General features: G+C 44.8%; 1 protein-coding gene across 1 annotated transcript in view; it reads left to right on the top strand.

The window, feature by feature from the left end:
- The window catches only part of LOC138349713 (putative neural-cadherin 2), a 419,993-nt gene that overhangs the window by 212,390 nt on the left and 184,902 nt on the right, over window positions 1-22,701 (top strand). Inside the window, exon 8 of the mRNA XM_069339617.1 lies at window positions 14,652-14,807. Coding sequence (XP_069195718.1) covers window positions 14,652-14,807 — 156 coding nt within the window. The remainder of the gene's footprint in view (window positions 1-14,651; window positions 14,808-22,701) is intronic.

The raw sequence follows: 22,701 nt of genomic DNA, 5'->3' as shown, positions 1-22,701 counted from the left end.
TTGTCACTTTCAGTATATGCCCCCTCTGTCTTCCTTAGTCTTGTCACTTGGTCGTTCACCGACATTTTTCTTCTTATATGACTGTGTAGTAACTTAGGGGGCATATCATTATAAATCGTTATAAATTAAAAGTTGTTCAATTTGCTTATAAATTTATTTATGAAATGGTTATAGAAAGGGCTGCAACTGGTCCAAGTTTCACCATCACACCCTAAACAGAAAAGGAGAAAAAAAATACACAACGTATTATGCAACGAATGTTCAACATTCTCAAATAATCTCAGGGAACACATGTGTCAACTAAAATGTCTACTATGTGCTGTAGAAGCACAAACTCTTGTAATAATTGTAATATGTATGTGCAATATATTTATATGTAAATTTTTTTTTTTTTTTTTTTTTTTTTTTTGGCCAATTTTTTTTTTCGTTTGTTATCAAGGGATTTGCATGAAACTTGCACACCTTGCTCAATGGATGCTTATCTGCAAGGGTGCCAATTATGAACGAAATCTGTCGAAGTCAAGCTCTGCTACAGGTGGCCGAACTTGGATCTTTATTTTACTCTGGAAAGTAATTTACACCTTCAAAGTACTTCAGAGCGCTCATTTATTAATCAATTTACATGCAAATTACACCTTTTATGTAGCGTTTGTTCTTCTACAGAATGTAGTAGACATTTTAGTCCAAAGTCTATTTGTTGAGTTTATAAAAATTTATAAATATCATATATTGGATATTTTTTAGAAGGGTAAATTTGAATAATTATATTATTGTACTAAACACTTTTTTGATAAAACTGATCACTAGAATCCTTTATTATATGCTAAATCTAATATCTGAGTGTTATAGAAATGATTTTAGTTGACACATGTGTTCCCTGAAACTATTTAAAAATTCGTTGCATAATTCGTTGTGTATTTTTTTCTCCTTTTCTGTTTAGGGTGTGATGGAGAAACTTGGACCAGCTGCAGCCCTTTCTATAACCATTGCATAAATAAATTTATAAGCAAATTGAACCACTTTTAATTTTACAATAATATGCCGCCTTAGGTTGTTTTTTCGCTTTGATTGCAATATCGTTCTCATAGTCCCTTTCCGATGTTCGTCTTATGTTAATGTAATCGTTCCTAGCTCTGTTGTATCTGATCCTGTTGTTCTCTGTTATTTTTCTTCTGTACTTCCTCCACTCCCGCCTGCTGGCCATTTTTGCTTCCTGACACTGTCTATTAAACCATGGGTTATTATATTCCTTTTAATTTTTTCCCTTTACCGTTGGTATAAATCTCTCTTAGGCCTCCTGGCATTTCTGTATGACTAGGTCCATCATATCTTGGACTGTTTTTCCTCTAATTTCTTCCTCCCACTGCACTTCACCCAGATAGTCCCTAATCCTCATATAGTCCCCTTTCCTGTAGTCAGCTCTCCTTTCCCAGATCTCTTGTCCCATGGTCATAACTTTGAATTCCATCATGTAGTCAAAGACTAGAACACAATGGTCACTGGCCCCTAGAGGTATTTCATGCTCTAAATTCTCGATATCTTCTACGTTCTGGGTGAAAATCAGGTCTAATAGGCTCGGGGCATCTCCTCCACTTTCCCTTGTGTCTTCCTTCACATGTTGTGTCAGGAAATTCCTGTCTATAACATCTACTAATTTTGCTCCCCACGTTTCGTCCCCTCCATGGGGATTCCTTGATTCCCAATTTATCTCTCCATGATTTAATTCCCCCATGATCAGCAGCTTCGCTCTCATTCTGTGGGCTAGTGTTGCTGCCTTCTGCAGTTCATCTATACATGCTTTGTTGTTGTCATCATACTACTGCCTGGGTCTTCTACTGTTTGGTGGGGGATTGTAGATTACCAAGATCACAATCTTCCTCCCATCTACTGTCAGAGTTCCATGTATGAAACTGGTGCACTCATTGGTAACTCGATTTCCCAGGTCTTCAAAGTTCCATTTCCACTTTATTAGGAGTGCTACTCCCCCTCCCTGTCTCTGTGTCCTCTCTTTTCGTATCACCTGGTACCCTTCAGGAAAGATTGCATCTGAGATCATGTCATTAATTTTAGTTTCCACAATTGCAACTATGTCAGGATCTGCTTCACTCACTCTTTCTTTTATCTCTTCTGCTTTATTAGATACCCCATCAGCATTGGTGTACCAAACCTTGAGATTCTTCATGGAATCTCTTGTACCAGAGTTCTCCCTTTCTCTGGGAGTCTGGGGGGATCTGGGGGGTGTCTGGGGGGTGACTGGGGGCAGGGGGGATCTGGGGGATCTGGGGGGTGTCTGGGGGATGACTGGGAGCGGGGGGGATCCGGAGGATGTAGGGGGGGGGGGGGTCCGGGGGGTGTCTCGGGGTGTCTGGGGGTGTATGGGGGGTGAAAGAGGTCAGGAGGGGTGCTTGGGGGCTACTGAGGGCTGGGCTTCTAGGAAGGTAGGTAGGAGGGTCTGGGGTAGGGCCTGGGTAGGTAGGTCTGGAGTAGGAAGGGCATACTGGGTCTGAAGATTAGGGAGGGCATAGAGAGGTTGGGAGATAGCGTAAGGTTAGGAGTCAGATAGAGGTTGGGAGGGGGAAGGATAGAGGGGGTGGGGGGAACCTCCCACCCCCCTCGCAAGGGTGGGGGGTCACATGGAAGGAGAGGGGATGAGGAGGGGTGAGGGCTGGGTAGGCTTTGGGTATTGAGGGGATGAGGGCTGGGTGGGTTCTTGGGGTTGAGGGGATGAAGGATGGGTGGGTTTTGGGGGTTGAGGGGATGAGGGCTGGGTGGGTTTTGGGGGTTTAGGGGATAAGGGCTGGACGGGTTTTGGGGGTTGAGGTGATGAGGGGGTCCTTGGAATGTGGGATGAATTTGACTGCAGTGGGGTCAGAGGGGTCAAGGGATGTGTTGGGGAGATAAGCAGGGGCGGCTGATTTGGGGAAGGGGTGACCTGAGAAGCAGGTGTGAGCTGGTTAGCATGGGGTGGATTAGCACTGGGGTGTGTAGCTACTCTCAAATGGGAAGAGTTGTATTGTTGTTTGCTTGCTCTGTGGGCAATCTGTTCCTCCTTCGACATGAATTTGTCAATATATACGTTGTAGTAATCTTCGCTACCTCTGAGTAAGTGTTTGTGATGCAGTATGTAATCCACTGCCTCTTCGTTAGTGAACTGTACCAGGACAGGTCGTTTCCTGTTACAGTTGTATGGTCCAATGCGTCGTTGAACTTGCACCTCATTCCCTGCCATCTGGGCTCTCATGTCTCTCAAGATCCCCTGTAGCTCCAAATCCTCAATCTCCATCCTTTCCTGCCTCGATGGTGCCCTGGCTTCAAGCAATCCATGGATTATGATTGTCCTCTTTATCAGTTCAGGGTCATGCTGGTGGCCCTCTCCCTGGCTGACCCCCACCCCTCCCACACCCGCTACTCCACCTACTACTACTCTCCCTTCCCCTGCCAAGCTTCCCTTATTCCTGCCAAATTCATTAGTAAGCCTAGATATTTCTCTTTGTTATTCTACCCTGCTCTTCGTAATTTCCTCTTGAATATAATCCATAAACTCTTGTTTGAGTCTTTGAACCTCGTCCTGTATCTTATTAAAGACCTCACTTTTAATCCCCTGGATTAGATCATCTATCCAAACATCCCTCTTCTCTACAAATTTCCCAATCATCTTCTCCACAAACTTATCTTCTTCCTCAATCATAATACTGTTGGACCTAGACACCCTTCCTGACCTAGTCATTGCTATAATGCAACCTTACCCACAGGGGTTCCAAGTATCTTACCGTCCTGCTAACACAATAGGTGAGTGAATCTCCAATCGTCGTCCCACGTAGTGGTAGAAGGGTTGCTGCCGGAGGTGAGGTCACGCGGTCAGAGTCCGGTGAGGTCTGCTTCCACACTGCACACTGCCACAGTACTTCCTCAACTATTTTGAATTACGCTATTTAAACTGTTTCTCTTCACTACCTTATGGCTTTGGTCGAAACCCAAGGTTTTTTCATTCACTTGTACACACTTATTCACTTCGAAGTTGCCTGATTACCCCTCCCACTCCACTAGTGAATCAGGAGCTCCCATTCCCACGTCCAGCCAACACGATGGTCACAAGACAAGTGACACGAGACAAGTGTCTGTGTGTGTGTGTGTGTGTGTGTGTGTGTGTGTGTGATTGTGTGTGTGTGTGTGTGTGTGTGTGTTTGTGTGTGTGTGTGTGTGTGTTTGTGTGTGTGTGTGTGTGTGTGTGTGTGTGTGTGTGTGTGTGTGTGTGTACTCACCTAATTGTACTCACCTAATTGTGCTTGCGGGGGTTGAGCTCTGGCTCTTTGGTCCCGCCTCTCAACCGTCAATCAACTGGTGTACAGATTCCTGAGCCTATTGGGCTCTATCATATCTACATTTGAAACTGTGTATGGAGTCAGCCTCCACCACATCACTTCCTAATGCATTCCATTTACTAACTACTCTGACACTGAAAAAGTTCTTTCTAACGTCTCTGTGGCTCATTTGGGTACTCAGCTTCCACCTGTGTCCCCTTGTTCGCGTCCCACCAGTGTTGAATAGTTCATCCTTGTTTACCCGGTCGATTCCCCTGAGGATTTTGTAGGTTGTGATCATGTCCCCCCTTACTCTTCTGTCTTCCAGTGTCGTGAGGTGCATTTCCCGCAGCCTTTCCTCATAACTCATGCCTCTTAGTTCTGGGACTAGTCTAGTAGCATACCTTTGGACTTTTTCCAGCTTCGTCTTGTGCTTGACAAGGTACGGGCTCCATGCTGGGGCCGCATACTCCAGGATTGGTCTGACATATGTGGTGTACAAGATTCTGAATGATTCCTTACACAGGTTCCTGAACGCCGTTCTGATGTTAGCCAGCCTCGCATATGCCGCAGACGTTATTCTCTTTATGTGGGCTTCAGGAGACAGGTTTGGTGTGATATCAACTCCTAGATCTTTCTCTCTGTCTGTTTCATTAAGTACTTCATCTCCTATTCTGTATCCTGTGCCTGGCCTCCTGTTTCCACTTCCTAGTTTCATTACTTTGCATTTACTCGGGTTGAACTTCAACAGCCATTTGTTGGACCATTCACTCAGTCTATCCAGGTCATCTTGTAGCCTCCTACTATCATCCTCTGTTTCAATCCTCCTCATAATTTTTGCATCGTCGGCAAACATTGAGAGGAACGAATCTATACCCTCTGGGAGATCATTTACATATACCAGAAACAGTATAGGTCCAAGGACTGACCCCTGCGGGACTCCACTTGTGACGTCTCGCCAATCTGAGACCTCACCCCTCACACAGACTCGTTGTCTCCTGTTGCTTAGGTATTCCTCTATCCACCGGAGTACCTTCCCTCTCACTCCAGCCTGCATCTCCAACTTTCGCACTAGCCTCTTGTGTGGCACTGTATCAAAGGCTTTCTGACAATCCAAAAATATGCAGTCTGCCCACCCTTCTCTTTCTTGCCTTATTTTTGTTGCCTGGTCGTAGAATTCAAGTAACCCTGTGAGGCAGGACCTGCCATCCCTGAACCCATGTTGATGCTGCGTTACAAAGTTCCTTCGCTCCAGATGCTCCACTAGTTTTTTTCGCACAATCTTCTCCATCAGCTTGCATGGTATGCAGGTTAGGGACACTGGCCTGTAGTTCAGTGCCTCCTGTCTATCCCCTTTCTTGTATATCGGGACTACGTTAGCTGCTTTCCAAATAACTGGCAGTTCCCCTGTTGCCAGTGATTTGTTATACACTATGGAGAGTGGTAGGCTCAGTTCTCTTGCTCCTTCCTTTAGAACCCAAGGGGAGATTCCATCTGGGCCTATAGCCTTTGTCACGTCCAACTCTAGTAAACACTTCCTTACTTCCCCACTGGTAATCTCAAACTCTTCCAGTGGTTCCTGGTTAGCTATTCCCTCACTTACCTCTGGAATTTCTCCTTGTTCTAAGGTGAAGACCTCCTGGAATTTCTTATTCAATTCCTCACACACTTCCTTGTCATTTGTAGTGAATCCTTCCGCCCCTATCCTTAATCTCATAACCTGTTCCTTTACTGTTGTTTTTCTCCTAATGTGGCTATGCAACAATTTAGGCTGAGTCTTTGCCTTGCTTGCGATGTCATTTTCGTATTGTCTTTCTGCCTCTCTTCTCATCCTGACATATTCATTCCTGGCATTCTGGTATCTTTCTCTGCTCTCCAGTGTCCTGTTATTCCTATAGTTTCTCCATGCCCTTTTACTTTGCTGCTTAGCTAGCCTGCATCTTTGATTATTCTGCATCATCTTTTGTGTGTGTGTGTGTGTGTGTGTGTGTGTGTGTGTGTGTGTGTGTGTGTGTGTGTGTGTGTGTGTGTGTGTGTGTACTCACCTAGTTGTGCTTGCGGGGTTTGAGCTCTGGCTCTTTGGTCCCGCCTCTCAACCGTCAATCAACTGGTGTACAGATTCCTGAGCCTACTGGGCTCTATCATATCTACACTTGAAACTGTGTATGGAGTCAGCCTCCACCACATCACTTCCTAATGCATTCCATTTGTCAACCACTCTGACACTAAAAAAGTTCTTTCTAATATCCCTGTGGCTCATTTGGGCACTCAGTTTCCATCTGTATCCCCTTGTGCGTGTGCCCCTTGTGTTAAATAGCCTGTCTTTATCTACCCTATCAATTCCCTTGAGAATCTTCAATGTAGTGATCATGTCCCCCCTAACTCTTCTGTCTTCCAGTGAAGTGAGGTTCAATTCCCGCAATCTCTCCTCGTAGCTCATACCTCTCAGCTCGGGTACTAGTCTGGTGGCAAATCTTTGAACCTTTTCCAGTTTAGTCTTATCCTTGACTAGATATGGACACCATGCTGGGGCTGCATACTCCAGAATTGGCCTGACATATGTAGTATACAAAGTTCTGAATGATTATTTACACAAATTTCTGAATGCCGTTCGTATGTTGGCCAGCCTGGCATATGCTGCTGATGTTATCCTCTTGATATGTGCTGCAGGAGAGAAGGTCTGGCGTGATATCAACTCCCAAATCATTTTCTTTCTCTGACTCCTGAAGGATTTCCTCTCTCAGATGATACGTTGTATTTGGCCTCCTGCTCCCTACACCTATCTTCATTACATTACATTTGGTTGGGTTGAACTCTAACAACCACTTGTTCGACCATTCCTTCAGTTTGTCTAGGTCTTCTTGAAGCCTCAAACAGTCCTCTTCTGTCTTAATCCTTCTCGTAATTTTGGCATCGTCCGCAAACATTGAGAGAAATGAATCTATACCCTCCGGGAGATCATTTACATATATCAGAAACAAGATAGGACCGAGTACAGAGCCCTGTGGGACTCCACTGGTGACTTCACGCCAATCGGAGGTCTCTCCTCACCTTAACTCTCTGCTTCCTATTGCTTAGGTACTCCCTTATCCACTGGAGCACCTTACCAGCTACACCTGCCTGTCTCTCCAGCTTATGTACCAGCCTCTTATGCGGTACTGTGTCAAAGGCTTTCCGACAATCCAAGAAAATGCAGTCTGCCCAGCCCTCTCTTTCTTGCTTAATTTGTGTCACCTGGTCATTGAATTCTATTAAGCCAGTCAGGCAAGATTTACCCTCCCTGAACCCATGTTGTCGATTTGTCACGAAGTTCCTTCTCTCCAGATGTGCTACCAGGTTTTTTCTCACGATCTTCTCCATCACCTTGCATGGTATACAAGTCAAGGATACTGGCCTGTAGTTCAGTGCCTCTTGCCTGTCGCCCTTTTTGTATATTGGGACAACATTCGCCGTCTTCCATATTTCTGGTAGGTCTCCCGTCTCCAGTGACCTACTATACACTATGGAGAGTGGCAAGCAAAGTGCCTCTGCACACTCTTTCAGTACCCATGGCGAGATCCCGTCTGGACCAACAGCCTTTCTAACATCCAGATCCAGCAGGTGTTTCTTGACCTCCTCTCTCGTAATTTCGAACTCTTCCAAGGCCGCCTGGTTTACGTCCCTTTCTCCTAGCACAGTGACCTCACCTTGTTCTGTTGTGAAGACCTCTTGGAACCTCTTGTTGAGTTCATCACACACCTCTTTGTCATTCTCTGTATACCTGTCCTCGCCTGTTCTAAGTTTCACTACCTGTTCTTTCACTGTTGTTTTCCTTCTGATGTGACTGTGGAGTAGCTTTGGTTCGGTCTTGGGTTTGTTTGCTATATCATTTTCATAACTTTTCTCTGCTTCTCTTCTCACCCTGACTAACTCATTCCTGGTTCTCTGGTATCTCTCTCTGCTTTCTGGTGTTCTGTTATTCCGGAAGTTCCTCCATGCCCTTTTGTTCAGTTTCTTTGCTTCCATACATGCCCTATTATACCATGGATTCTTCTTTTGCTTCTCGGATTTTTCCTTTTGGGCCGGGATGTATCTGCTTACTGCCTCCTGATACTTTTGGGTTACATAGTCCATCATATCTTGTACAGACTTAGCTCTGAGGTCTGTGTTCCAAGGTATTTCCCTTAGGAAGCTTCTCATCTCCTCATAATTTCCCTTTCGGTATGCCAGCCTTTTGTTTCCTAGTTCTTTTTCGGGGGGGATAATTCCTAGCTCTACCAGGTACTCAAAGTTCAATACACTGTGATCACTCATTCCCAAGGGTGCTTCCATCTTGACTTCCCTTATATCCCACTCATTCAGGGTAAATATCAGATCAAGCATTGCTGGTTCATCCTCTCCTCTCATTCTTGTTGGATCCTTGATGTGCTGGCTTAGAAAGGTTCTTGTTGCCACGTCCAGCAGCTTAGCTCTTCGTGTATCTGGTCCTCCATGCGGGTCTCTGTTCTCCCAATCTATCTTCCCATGGTTGAAGTCTCCCATGATTAGTAGTCCAGATCCATTCCTGCTAGCAACAGAAGCTGCTCTCTCTATTATGTTAATGGTGGCCATATTGTTTCTATCATATTCCTGTCTGGGGGGTCTGTCATTTGGTGGTGGATTATATATGACTACGACTATAATTTTTTGCCCTCCAGTTGTTATTGTTCCTATTATGTAGTCACTGAAATCTTCACATCCCTGAACAACCAACTCCTCAAAATCCCAGCCTTTTCTTACCAGCAGAGCTACACCACCACCGCCTCTTCCTTCTCTCTCTTTCCTCATAACATAATAGTCCTGTGGGAACACTGCATTTGTTATTGTTTTCGTCAGCTTTGTTTCTGTGAGAGCTATTAAGTCTGGGTTTTCCTCTAGTACCCATTCTCCAAGTTCATTTGCCTTATTTGTAATACCATCTATGTTAGTGTACATTGCCTTGAGGCTCACTTTCTTCTGTCCCTTCTCAAATCTCCTCCTTGGTGAATGTTATGCTGGTGGAGGAAGCTGTGCCATGGGTGTGAGGATTTGTGAAGTGGATACCAGGGTTGCAGAGGATACTGGGATGAGGGGTGGGGGGTCAAGTGAAGGGTTAAGGACAGGGAGGGTATGGGGTGAACGGGGTGGGAGGACAGGAAGGAAAGGGGGGTTTTCTATGTAGAGGAGGGTGGTGGGGTTGCCCTCCCCGCTCGTGTTACTGGGTAGCTGGTTGTGGGTTCCCCCCTCGCCTCTGGGGGTGATGTGTTGGGAGCTGTGGTTTCCTGGTTTTCCCCTCTCGCCCTGCACTACTTCCTTGCTTCTACCGCCATGGCCCTCTCCTCCCTCGTCATGTCCCTCTGGAGGAATACTTTTTTGAATTCTCCCACATGTTGCAGGTGGCTTTTCTTTGTTAGAATCGTGTCCTTTGTGTTCTCGTTTGAAAACACTATCTTTAACACACGGTCTCGGTCTTTTTTGTACCAGCCTAACCTGAAAACCTCAATGCTATGCTCAGGCCCTTCCATGTCTAGTGCCTTCAGTATTTCATTCACTGCCGCTTTGTCCTTATCATTCCACTCTTTCCTATTAGAGCCTTCCTGCTCTTTAATACCTACAGCTACCACTGCTCTTTTCCTTTCCAGCAGCTGGCTAGTGGAGCGTGCCGCTTCCTGTGAGGTGGCTGCTTTCATGGCTACCTCCATCACTGCAGACATTACTTCAGAGTTGTTTTTTTAGCATTTCTGCAAATGTTGCTTTTAATGTGGCATTCTCTTCCAAAGTACTATTACCACCACCTCCCTGAGTGGTTATCTGAGTCTCAGCATCGATACTGTTCTCTTTGAGGGCTCTAATCTCCTCCTTTGCTGCTGTCAGCTCTCTTTTTAGGTTGCTTATTTCATTCTTCATTTCCTGCATCTCACTCTTGATGTCCTCCAGAAACTGGGCGAACATTTCCTTCATTTCGTCGCCTGAACTTTTCCCTGTTACCCTGTGGCTTCTGGCTGTCATGCTTGACCCTGTTCCTAGTTGTGCCGTGATAGGATTCGTCAGAAGGGCAGAGCGGGGTGGGGGAGAGAGAGAGAGAGAGAGAGAGAGAGAGAGAGAGAGAGAGAGAGAGAGAGAGAGAGAGAGAGAGAGAGAGAGGGAGGGAGGGAGAGAGGGAGAGAGATAAAGAGAGAGAGAGAGAGAGAGAGAGAGAGAGAGAGAGAGAGAGAGAGAGAGAGAGAGAGAGAGAGAGAGAGAGAGATAAAGAGAGAGAGAGAGAGAGAGAGAGAGAGAGAGAGAGAGAGAGAGAGAGAGAGAGAGAGAGAGAGATAAAGAGAGAGGGGGAGAGAGAGAGAGAGATAAAGAGAGAGGGAGAGAGAGAGAGAGTGAGATAAAGAGAGAGGGAGAGAGAGAGATAAAGAGAGAGAGGGAGAGAGAGAGAGAGAGATAAAGAGAGAGAGGGAGAGAGAGAGAGAGAGAGAGAGAGAGAGAGAGAGAGAGAGAGAGAGAGAGAGAGATAAAGAGAGAGGGGGAGAGAGAGAGAGAGATAAAGAGAGAGGGAGAGAGAGAGAGAGTGAGATAAAGAGAGAGGGAGAGAGAGAGAGATAAAGAGAGAGAGGGAGAGAGAGAGAGAGAGATAAAGAGAGAGAGGGAGAGAGAGAGAGAGATAAAGAGAGAGGGAGAGAGAGAGAGAGAGAGAGATAAAAAGAGAGCGGGAGAGAGAGAGAGATAAAGAGAGAGGGTGAGAGAGAGAGAGAATGAGAGAGAGAGAGAGAGAGAGAGAGAGAGAGAGAGAGAGAGAGAGAGAGAGAGAGAGAGAATGAGAGAGAGAGAGAGAGAGAGAGAGAGAGAGAGAGAGAGAGAGAGAGAGAGAGAGAGAGAGAGAGAGAGAGAGAGAGAGAGATAAAAAGAGAGCGGGAGAGAGAGAGAGATAAAGAGAGAGGGTGAGAGAGAGAGAGAATGAGAGAGAGGGAGAGAGATAAAGAGAGAGGGAGAGAGATAAAGAGAGAGGGAGAGAGAGAGAGAGATAAAGAGAGAGAGAGGAGAAAGTGGGAGAGAGAGAGAGAGAGAGAGAGAGAGAGGAGAGAGAGGGGGAGAGTATGTGTAAGGGGGATGTGGGGACTGGGGGTTGGGGGGACGTTGGTGGCGACCAGGTCAGGTCATGTCAGATAGGGGGTAAGAGAGGAGGTGGGGTACAGTAGGGGCTTGGCTCTTTCCAGAAAAGGTGTTAATCCTTTCTTCCCTGACTGGACGTTTGTGTGTGCCTGTGTGCGTTTTTGCGTGTGCGTGCGTGCATACGTATGTGGGCGTGCGTGCGTGCGCGAGCGTGCTGCGTGCGTGCGTGTGTCACGAGACCCCTTAAGTGTTACCTCTACCTAAATGAGCCACATTGAGATTTTAAATATATATGATATCCTGAACAAGAATTTGACAATATTTTACCTCACATTGTACACCTGATTACTTAACCAGAGAGGGGATACATACCAGTTTGATTCCCGCTCACACAACTAGATGAGTAATGATGATGTATGGTTGACGATGGTGCTCCGTCGTCGCCTTTCCACTTGGTGATTCTCTATGTGCTAGTAGATTGATGATGTCGATTCTTTTCTACACAAATCTCTGGAGTCACAGTCACCACCCAACAAACACAGTCAGCAGTTCCACGGCGGGTCGTCCCACCTGGCCGTCAGGTCAGGTCATGTCAGGTCACTACTCGGTCCTCCACACTGTATGCACCGGTGATTCCACTAGCTACACTTTGGTTTTTTCGCACTATTGCTAGCGATATGACTATACTATGTAGCACCCTGCTAGCTACACACTGCGAGAGGCCAAATACTATGATCTAGCCTTAATAATCCTTCAATGTCCCGAGAAACTGACGAATTTCCGCGAACCTTGCTAATCGCGTGTGTCTCCTACCGATGATTCGTGTGTGTGTGTGTGTGTGTGTGTGTGTGTGTGTGTGTGTGTGTGTGTGTGTGTGTGTGTGTGTGTGTGTGTGTGTTTGTGTGTGTGTGTGTATGTGTGTGTGTGTGTGTGTGTGTGTGTGTGTGTGTGTGTGTGTGTGTGTGTGTGTGTGTACTCACCTAGTTGTACTCACCTAGTTGTGTCTGCAGGATCGAGCATTGACTCTTGGATCCCGCCTTTCGAGCATCGGTTGTTTACAGCAATGACTCCTGTTCTATTTCCCTATCATAACTGGTTTTAAAATTATGAATAGTATTTGCTTCCACAACCTGTTCCTGAAGTGCATTCCATTTCCCCACTACTCTCACGCTAAAAGAAAAAAGGTGTGTGTGTGTGTGTGTGTGTGTGTGTGTGTGTGTGTGTGTGTGTGTACTCACCTATATGTACTCACCTATATGTGCTTGCAGGATCGAGCATTGACTCTTGGATCCCGCCTTTCTAGCTATCGGTTGTTTACAGCAATGACTCCTGTCCCATTTCCCTATCATACCTAGTTTTAAAAGTATGAATAGTATTTGCTTCCACAACCTGTTCCCCAAGTGCATTCCATTTTTCTACTACTCTCACGCTAAAAGAAAACGTCCTAACATCTCTGTGACTCATCTGAGTTTCCAGTTTCCACCCATGTCCCCTCGTTCTGTTATTATTACGTGTGAACATTTGATCTATTTCCACTTTGTCAATTCCCCTGAGTATTTTATATGTCCCTATCATATCTCCTCTCTCCCTTCTTTTCTCTAGTGTCGTAAGGTTCAGTTCCTTCAGCCGCTCTTCATATCCCATCCCTCGTAGCTCTGGGACAAGCCTCGTCGCAAACCTCTGAACCTTCTCCAGTTTCTTTATGTGTTTCTTCAGGTGGGGGCTCCATGATGGCGCGGCATACTCTAAGACGGGTCTCACGTAGGCAGTGTAAAGCGCCCTAAAAGCTTCCTCATTTAGGTTTCTGAATGAAGTTCTAATTTTCGCCAGTGTAGAGTACGCTGCTGTCGTTATCCTATTTATATGTGCCTCAGGAGTTAGATTAGGTGTCACATCCACTCCCAGGTCTCTTTCTCGAATCGTTACAGGTAGGCTGTTCCCCTTCATTGTGTACTGTCCCTTTGGTCTCCTGTCACCTGATCCCATTTCCATAACTTTACATTTACTGGTGTTAAACTCCAGTAGCCATTTCTCTGACCATCTCTGCAGCCTGTTTAAGTCCTCTTGGAGGATCCTACAATCCTCGTCTGTCACAACTCTTCTCATTAATTTTGCGTCATCTGCAAACATCGACATGTATGATTCCACTCCTGTAAACATATCATTTACGTAAATTAGAAAGAGGATTGGTCCCAGCACCGATCCTTGAGGTACTCCACTTGTTACTGTTCGCCAGTCCGACTTTTCGCCCCTTACCATTACCCTCTGGCTCCTTCCTGTTAGGTAGTTCTTCACCCATACTAGGGCCTTTCCGCTTACTCCTGCCTGCCTCTCAAGTTTGTATAGCAGTCTCATGTGCGGTACCGTATCAAAGGCCTTTTGGCAGTCAAGAAATATGCAGTCTGCCCAGCCTTCTCTGTCCTGCCTTATCCTTGTTACTTTATCATAGAATTCTAAAAGGTTTGTTAGGCATGATTTCCCTGTCCAGAACCCATGTTGGTGCTTGTTTACAAACCCAATGCTCTCCAGGTGCTCAACAAGTCTTAGCCTAATTATTCTTTCAAGTATTTTGCAGGGGATGCTTGTCAGTGATACGGGTCTGTAGTTAAGTGCCTCCTCCCTATCCCCCTTTTTGAAAATCGGTACGACATTTGCCTCCTTCCAGCAACTGGGCAATTCTCCCGACATAAGTGACTCATTGAAGATCATTGCCAGAGGCACGCTGAGAGCCTGCGCTGCCTCTTTAAGTATCCACGGTGATACTTTGTCTGGTCCAACAGCTTTATTTGCATCCAGTGTTGTCAACTGTTTCATTACATCCTCTGCTGTCACCTCTATATCTGATAGTCTTTCATCTTGGGTAATCTCTTCTAACAATGGGAGCTGCTCAGGCTCGGTAGTGAACACTCCATGGAATTTTGCATTCAGTACCTCGCAGATTTCCTTGTCGCTTTCTGTATATGCCCCTTCTGTTTTCCTCAGTCTTGTCACTTGGTCATTTACCGACATCTTCCTTCTTATATGGCTATGTAGTAATTTTGGTTGCTTTTTCGCTTTGACTGCAATATCGTTGTGTGTGTGTATGTGTGTGTGACTGCAATGTGTGTGTGTGTATGTGTGTGTGTGTGTGTGTGTGTGTGTGTGTGTGTGTGTGTGTGTGTGTGTGTGTGTGTGTGTGTGTGTGTGTGTGTACCTTCAGAAACATAATTATCATTATGGCATTACCGGAACATTCGATGCTGCCTCCTGCAGGTGGTGCCAGGAAGTGGGCGAGGCTGGCAGCTGTTCCGGGTGGAGGGTCGCCGCCGGGGGAGCCCAGGCGGCGACCTGCGCTCCATCGCGCCGCTCGACTACGAGAACCCCAGCCACAGACGAGGCTTCCGCTTCAGAGTCCAAGTGACAGACATGGTACGTCTACCCGCCCACCACCGTGCCTATCGCAGCGTTTGTGAGGCACATTATTGACTCAGGCCGCAGATAAAGCGTGCTGAAATAACATGTTTGTATTCAAATGTGCCACATATCTCTCTCTCATTTTCCTCGAACGATAACCTGGGCTGGAAGGCTGCCTTTCATCAAGCAGGCTGTTGACCTACTATACACATATGTTATATATGTATATATGAATATATGCATATATATATATATATATATATATATATATATATATATATATATATATATATATATATATATATATATATATATATGTCGTACCTAGTAGCCAGAACGCACTTCTCAGCCTACTATGCAAGGCCCGATTTGCCTAATAAGCCAAGTTTTCATGAATTAATTGTTTTTCGACTACCTAACCTACCTAACCTTACCTAACCAAATTTTTCGGCTACCTGACCTAACATAACCTATAAAGAAAGGTTAGGTTAGGTAGGGTTGGTTAGGTTCGGTCATATATCTACGTTAATTTTAACTCCAATAAAAAAAAATTGACCTCATACATAATGAAATGGGTAGCTTTATCATTTCATAAGAAAAAAATTAGTGAAAATATATTATTTCAGGAAAACTTGGCTTATTAGGCAAATCGGGCCTTGCATAGTAGGCAGAGAAGTGCGTTCTGGCTACTAGGTACGACACATATATATATATATATATATATATATATATATATATATATATATATATATATATATATATATATATTGTGACGGTAACGCGTTGGTGTTCGGCTGTTTAAGGCTAGGGGTATGGCCTCGTCACATAGTTATAAAAAAAATAGAAAAACTGGAACTTCGTCTGTGGTAAGGTAAGGAGAAGACACACAAAACACAAGTAAAACTTTAACAATGAAATTTTAATGACGTTAAATAAATCAAAACATGAAAATAATGCACAAACAAATTCTTATAATAAAATCAATCAAAATAATAAGAATAATTAGATGACACAATGAAAAGTTACGTTAAGGCAAAATAACAAGAAGTGCAATACAAAAGTTAAGTGGGAGGTGCTGGAATATTGGCTTAAAGCCACCACCTCTCTCAGTACACTCTAGAGTCTAGCTGGGAGGAGTGCTGGCTACGAAAGCACTGAACATTCTGGAGACTGATGTTGGGGCGACCCCAGACATCAGGTAGTATTGGGGGGGGGCGAGGCAGGTGCAGCCAGACCGGCGACCAATCTGCGGAGCCGTAGCGATCAACGGGTAGTTTGGTGGTTGGAGTTCGACCAGGTGGCTGGCTGCATACGTTTCTGCTCACCCTGGCAAGCCTTGCTGGTGTTGTTGTCGTTGTTGGACATTTCTTCCATAGTCTTTTTATATAATTGTGAAGACGTAATTATGGAGGGAAGAGCAGGCTCAATCTCTTGAAGGAGATTATCGTCACAACTCTCCCCCGAAGCCTGCGGTTCTGGAAGAAGTATGTCGTTATGTGGTGGAGTAATGGATGGAGTCGCTTCTACTTCATAAACTCTGGAGAGATCATGGGCTAAGATGTTGTCAGACTCTTGGTATAGCGTGTCTCCAGGTTGAATTTCTGCAGGTAGCAAGCCCATAGTAGAAGATGTTGAGATGAGAAGTGGGCGTGCTGCAGGAGGTGTAGGGTGGTGTGGTCCGTATTGATGGTGGACCGAGCACTTTTCAGGTGTGGAGTGAAGTGCTGAAGCTTCAGGATGAGGAAGAGAAGCTCCTTGCCAATTGTTCCGTAGATCCTTGTAGCAGTAGTCGCTGACAGGTGTATTCTTCTCGCCTCGTTGTTGCATCACGACACCATCAACGTCGGTACCCCTAGCGTCGACATGGAGGATGAAGGGTTTATCTGACGAGGTGAGAGTGGAATTAGAAGAGGGCATAGGAGCACGAGTATTATCCTGAAAGCATTTGGGAAGATCATTAAGGATTTTGGAATTAGAAAGCGCCGACTCCTTGTCAGTGCTTTCGGGAGAAGAAGCCGGGATGGTCTCACTGTGGATGTAGGGTTCTGTGAAGGTAGAACAGTTAGTCAAGACAGTGGGAGGAGTACCATTATATTGCTTCAGGAGGTTGACGTGGCACAGCTGGGTCTTCCGCCGCCTATCTGGAGTCTCTATGACGTATGTGTTGTTGTTTCTGCACTCTTTGACGCAGTAGGGTCCTGAAAATTTGTTTTGTAAAGGTGAACCTGGGATAGGAAAATAGGCAAGGACGAAGTCTCCCGGCTTGAATTTTCTTACTTTGCTGGTCTGGTCGTAATGAGTCTTCATTCTCACCTGGGCTTTCAATAGATTATCATGGGCAAAGCGGTGGACTCTCTCTAGAATGTGTTGAAGGTTTTGAAGAAACTGGGGCACATTCTGATGCTCACTGAAGGTGGCATCTCTGAGAGAGTCTTTGAAAGCCTTAAGGGGAGTACGGCACTTACGGCCGTAGAGCATCTCATAAGGAGATACTCCTAGGGACTCATTGGGGAGACTTCTGAAAATACACATTATTAGGTCAATCTGCTTATCCCAATCCTTTGAGGTTTCACTACAAAACTTTTTCAAGAGTGCTTTGATGGTCTGATGACTACGTTCAAGAGAACCCTGTGAAGCAGGATGATAGGGGCTGGACAATACCTGTTTGATGTTGAACTCCTCCAGTGTCCTTTTGAAGAGATCACTGGTGAAGTTGGTGCCACAGTCACTTTGGATCTCCCTGGGAAATCCGTATTGAGTGAAGATCTTCAATAGATGTTTGATAACCGTAGCAGCCGTGATGTTCTTCACTGGAACTGCTATGGGAAATCTGGTGGTAGGACACAGGATGGTTAGGATGTAGGCGTTACCTGAACTGGTCCGAGGTAAAGGACCAACACAGTCTATTATGAGTCTGTGGAAAGGTTCCGCAGGCACCTGTATGGGAATCAGTGGTGCTCTGGGAATGGAGACGTTCGGTTTGCCTGCCATCTGACATGTATGACACTGTTTTACGTACTGTTTGACGTTGTTTACCATACCTGGCCAGTAGTAGTCTTGGCGAATCCCATGGTAAGTCTTGTTGAAGCCGTAGTGGGAGAATGCTCCGTGGGCCAGGTGTAGAATAGTGGGCCGCAGGCTGGTGGGAATCACAAGTTGTTCGGTGTTGGCCCAATCGTCCTCCTCCTTCAGTTTACTGGGTCTATATCTGCGGTAGAGCAAGTCGTTCTCTAGGAAGAACCCAGGAATACTGTCGGGTTGAGTCTCAGCCTGGAAAAACAATGGTGTTAAAGTAAGATCTTCCCTCTGCAACTTACGGAACTCCAACTTGGTCAGATGCGGGGGTAGTTTCTGAGGGTCTTGAGGGACAGCGGTAGCAGTAGAGTCAGCTGGCTGTGGACGTGCGGCTTGTGCACGGGTGGTCACGAGAACCGGAGGAGAAACTTCATCTCTCTCTTGAACCTCTGCTGGAACATACTCAAGAATAGGGTTTATGGGCACAGAGTTACACACCTGGGGTTTGTCCATGACGATCAGGTTGGTCGGTTGCAGGTCTTCTGCCAAGTCGTTGCCTAGGAGAAGTTGCACTCCAGGCATGGGAAAAGGCTTTTCCCTGACGGCGACTTGGACTTCCCCGTTCACGTAGGGACAATCCAGGTGGACTCTGGCGAGAGGGTATGGAGTGGTAGCAGTGAGGTCAGTGATGAAGACTGTTTCCCCGGTGTAGACTATGTTGGGCACAGCCGACTTCAAGATGATCGATTGTAGAGCCGCTGTGTCCCTCAAGATCTTCAATTTGAAACGTCCCTCCGGATTTGAACCGTTGGCAGAGACAGTTCCAGTATACAGGTGGTTACTGAAAAGAGAAAGATCATTAACATCAACACCAACATTCATCACAGGCTTACCGGACTTAGGAGGAGTTGGTTTGGGTCGTTGTTGGTCAGTGGTTCCCTTGTATTGAGACTTACCACACTTGTCTATGGTATGTCCATAGAGTCTACAATACTTGCAGTACAGTTGTGAACCAGCTTGATCGGGGCTCACCTTCTCGTAACTGTACCACGACTTCTTACTGGAGGATGGTTCAGGTGTCAGCCGGTGGATGAGGCTGTAAGTGTCAGCCGACTTAGCACACTTCAGGTAGTCGGTTTCTTCTTTATCTGCTAAGTAGAGGCGGACAGGAGGCGGCACACGTCTCAAGAATTCTTCAACAAGCATCAGGTTGACGAGTTCTGTAAAAGTAGAGACATGTGCTGCTTCCAGCCATTTCATGAAATACCTCCGTTTCGTGTTAGCAAACTCGAGGAAGGTAGTGGTACTTGCCTTCAGGTGGTCACGGAATTTCCTTCTATAACTTTCAGTAGAGAGGAGGTAGGCGTCCAACACTGCTTGTTTCAGAGTGTAGTAGTCATTCTCAGACGCCAAAGTACTGAGTGTGACTGCAGCTCTACCTGTAAGATGGACTCTGAGAAGTGTGGCCCATTGGTTGACAGGCCAACTGAGTTGATTAGCAAGGGTTTCAAAGGTGGTGAAAAAAACATCAACTTCTGCTTCTACAAAGGATGGCATTAACTTACTTGCATGTGATATATTAAAACTGACGGGAAGATTGGCAGTAGCTTGCTGGCGTTGGGTGAAGTGTGAAGTTTCCAAGGAGATTTCGCGTTGACGACACTCTAGAGCCAGAGTCGCTTGTTGCTTGTCATGTTCGCGTTGTATTTCCAACTCGCGTTGTTTGGTTTCAAGCTGTACTCGTTCACGTTCACGGAGTAATGCGACCTCGCGTTCGTGTTCTTCTCTCCTCAAAGCAGCTTCACGTTCTCTGAGGGTGATTTCTCGTTCTTGTTCTTCCCTCCTCAATGCGACTTCGCGTTCTTGTTCGTCTCTCCTCAAAGCAGCTTCGCGTTCTTGTTCTTCTCTTCGTATGGCAGCAGCTCGTTCTTGTTGTTCGAGGGCTTCCCTTTGCTGCTCACGTTCAATCTTGGCCAGCTCTAGTTTGAGTTTCAGCGTTGCCAAATCAGTTTTATCTGCAATATAGTAAGTTTCATGAGTTTCAGAGTCTATCTTACTTTGCTCTAAATAGTAATCCAGCAACAGGTTGTGTAGGTCATTTTTGTTGGCTTGGTAGGGAACTTCTAGTTGATACTCATGTGCAAGAGTTTGTAATTCAGTCCTCTTGGCACGACTTAAAGTCCCTATTTCACCTGCTGGATTTGCACGGAAAGTTTGGAGACGAAACATGGTGAAATTAGCAAATAAAGGTACACGAATGTTCAATAATGAAATGTCAGAAACAGGACAACGTGGCAACTGGCACCTATCCTGTGTGATCTTTAACAATTAACGTTAAGTGAAAGATATTAAATGATTAAATTAAATCAAGGGCGCAGGAAATCTTGTACCCGGTACTCATGTAAGAGAATAAGGGCAAGAAAATCCTACTAACAAATGAAACAAAGTTTCGAAAACAAATGAAACAGTTAAATGCTTCAAAAGTAAAATTGGTAGTCCAAGGATGTAGGCATACCTTGCCAAGTCTCTATAGGACATAAAGCAAGTTTTTCCTACTGAATTTAATATGATACTTACAGAATTAGCGAACTTTTGTGCTCTGAAAAAATAAGCTAATTCCCTACCGTTGTATGTATCATCATCTCTGACTGACGTGTAGGGGTGCGAGGTGTCAACTGGTGACGAGAACTGCTGCTGAGGTCCCAATTCAGCAACTAAAGTTCGAGCTAGAGGAACTATGGCCCTCTTTATCCTCCTACAGTCAGATTGCAGAAGATTGGGTACTCTTGACCCGGGGCAGACCACAGTACCAGGGTACCAATATGATGATCTGTCAGAATGAGAAATATTCAAGGGACATAGATGGTAAACACGAGTAATAACAAGGAGGGAGAGATGACCAATTAAGAGTATGACTGCGGCCTACAGTCACCACGTAATCCAAAGTTGTCTCACCTTCACTATATGTTACTCTCGTAATGCACAATACACCGCACCTTATAAAAAATGAAATTGAATGAAAAATAGTAAAGCTACGTTAACAAAGTTAAATACGCTTACCATAAATTACCACTTGGCACCAGTACCTGAGTGAAGCTCCTAGGACAGGCCCCCATATAACTTGTGACGGTAACGCGTTGGTGTTCGGCTGTTTAAGGCTAGGGGTATGGCCTCGTCACATAGTTATAAAAAAAATAGAAAAACTGGAACTTCGTCTGTGGTAAGGTAAGGAGAAGACACACAAAACACAAGTAAAACTTTAACAATGAAATTTTAATGACGTTAAATAAATCAAAACATGAAAATAATGCACAAACAAATTCTTATAATAAAATCAATCAAAATAATAAGAATAATTAGATGACACAATGAAAAGTTACGTTAAGGCAAAATAACAAGAAGTGCAATACAAAAGTTAAGTGGGAGGTGCTGGAATATTGGCTTAAAGCCACCACCTCTCTCAGTACACTCTAGAGTCTAGCTGGGAGGAGTGCTGGCTACGAAAGCACTGAACATTCTGGAGACTGATGTTGGGGCGACCCCAGACATCAGGTAGTATTGGGGGGGGGCGAGGCAGGTGCAGCCAGACCGGCGACCAATCTGCGGAGCCGTAGCGATCAACGGGTAGTTTGGTGGTTGGAGTTCGACCAGGTGGCTGGCTGCATACGTTTCTGCTCACCCTGGCAAGCCTTGCTGGTGTTGTTGTCGTTGTTGGACATTTCTTCCATAGTCTTTTTATATAATTGTGAAGACGTAATTATGGAGGGAAGAGCAGGCTCAATCTCTTGAAGGAGATTATCGTCACAATATATATATATGTTGTACCTAGTAGCCCAAGAGCTGCAAGCTTTCTTTTCCAGCGCCTCAGTGTGGCGATACAGAGGGGAAATGCGCACTGCATCCAGGGTTCCTGCCCGCCATCTGAGGAGCTGGAGGAACTCGACAACCTATGATAACCATCTTTGTAACCCCTATGTAACTCCTTTTTTGTAACAAAGTTAAAATAAGTAAATATATATGTGTACATACAAAAGAATGGGGGTGGTAGGAGAAGATAATATTAGTGTTCAGTGAAAAACCACAAGGTATATATATATATATATATATATATATATATATATATATATATATATATATATATATATATATATATATATATATACATATATATATATATATATATATATATATATATATATATACATATATATATATATATATATATATATATATATATATATTAGTATATTTTGGTAGCAGTCTTTCCTGTAGACATATATTATTAAATATGACCGAAAAAGTAAGATTAATAATTCTAACACGAATTTTCTCAATCTTTCGTACATTACGCTTCACTGTTGGAGGTAAATCAAAAATCACTTCTCCAAAATTCATTTTTATTTCTAGTCTTGACGCGACACGGGCGCGTTTCGTAAAACTTATTACATTTTCAAAGACTTCACAAATACACAACTGATTAGAACTTGCGTTTCCCTGATTTTATATCTACATTTGAGTGAGGTGGGAAGGGTGATGTGGCATTAACACAAGACAGAACACTAGGGGATATTAATAGGGTATTAAAAGTATCAACACAAGACAGAACAGAAACAATGGGTATTGAATAGAAGTGTTTGTAGAAAGCCTATTGGTCCATATTTCTTGATGCTTCTATATTGGAGCGGAGTCTTGAGGTGGGTAGAATATAGTTGTGCAATAATTGGCTGTTGATTGCTGGTGTTGACTTCTTGATGTGTAGTGCCTCGCAAACGTCAAGCCGCCTGCTATCGCTGTATCTATCGATGATTTCTGTGTTGTTTACTAGGATTTCTCTGGCGATGGTTTGGTTATGGGAAGAGATTATATGTTCCTTAATGGAGCCCTGTTGCTTATG

Source organism: Procambarus clarkii, chromosome 42, assembly GCF_040958095.1.
Source record: "Procambarus clarkii isolate CNS0578487 chromosome 42, FALCON_Pclarkii_2.0, whole genome shotgun sequence".
In the NCBI taxonomy this organism is placed as follows: domain Eukaryota; kingdom Metazoa; phylum Arthropoda; class Malacostraca; order Decapoda; family Cambaridae; genus Procambarus; species Procambarus clarkii.
Note: the sequence above shows the minus strand (reverse complement) of the source record. Positions and strands in the feature narration are given on the sequence as shown.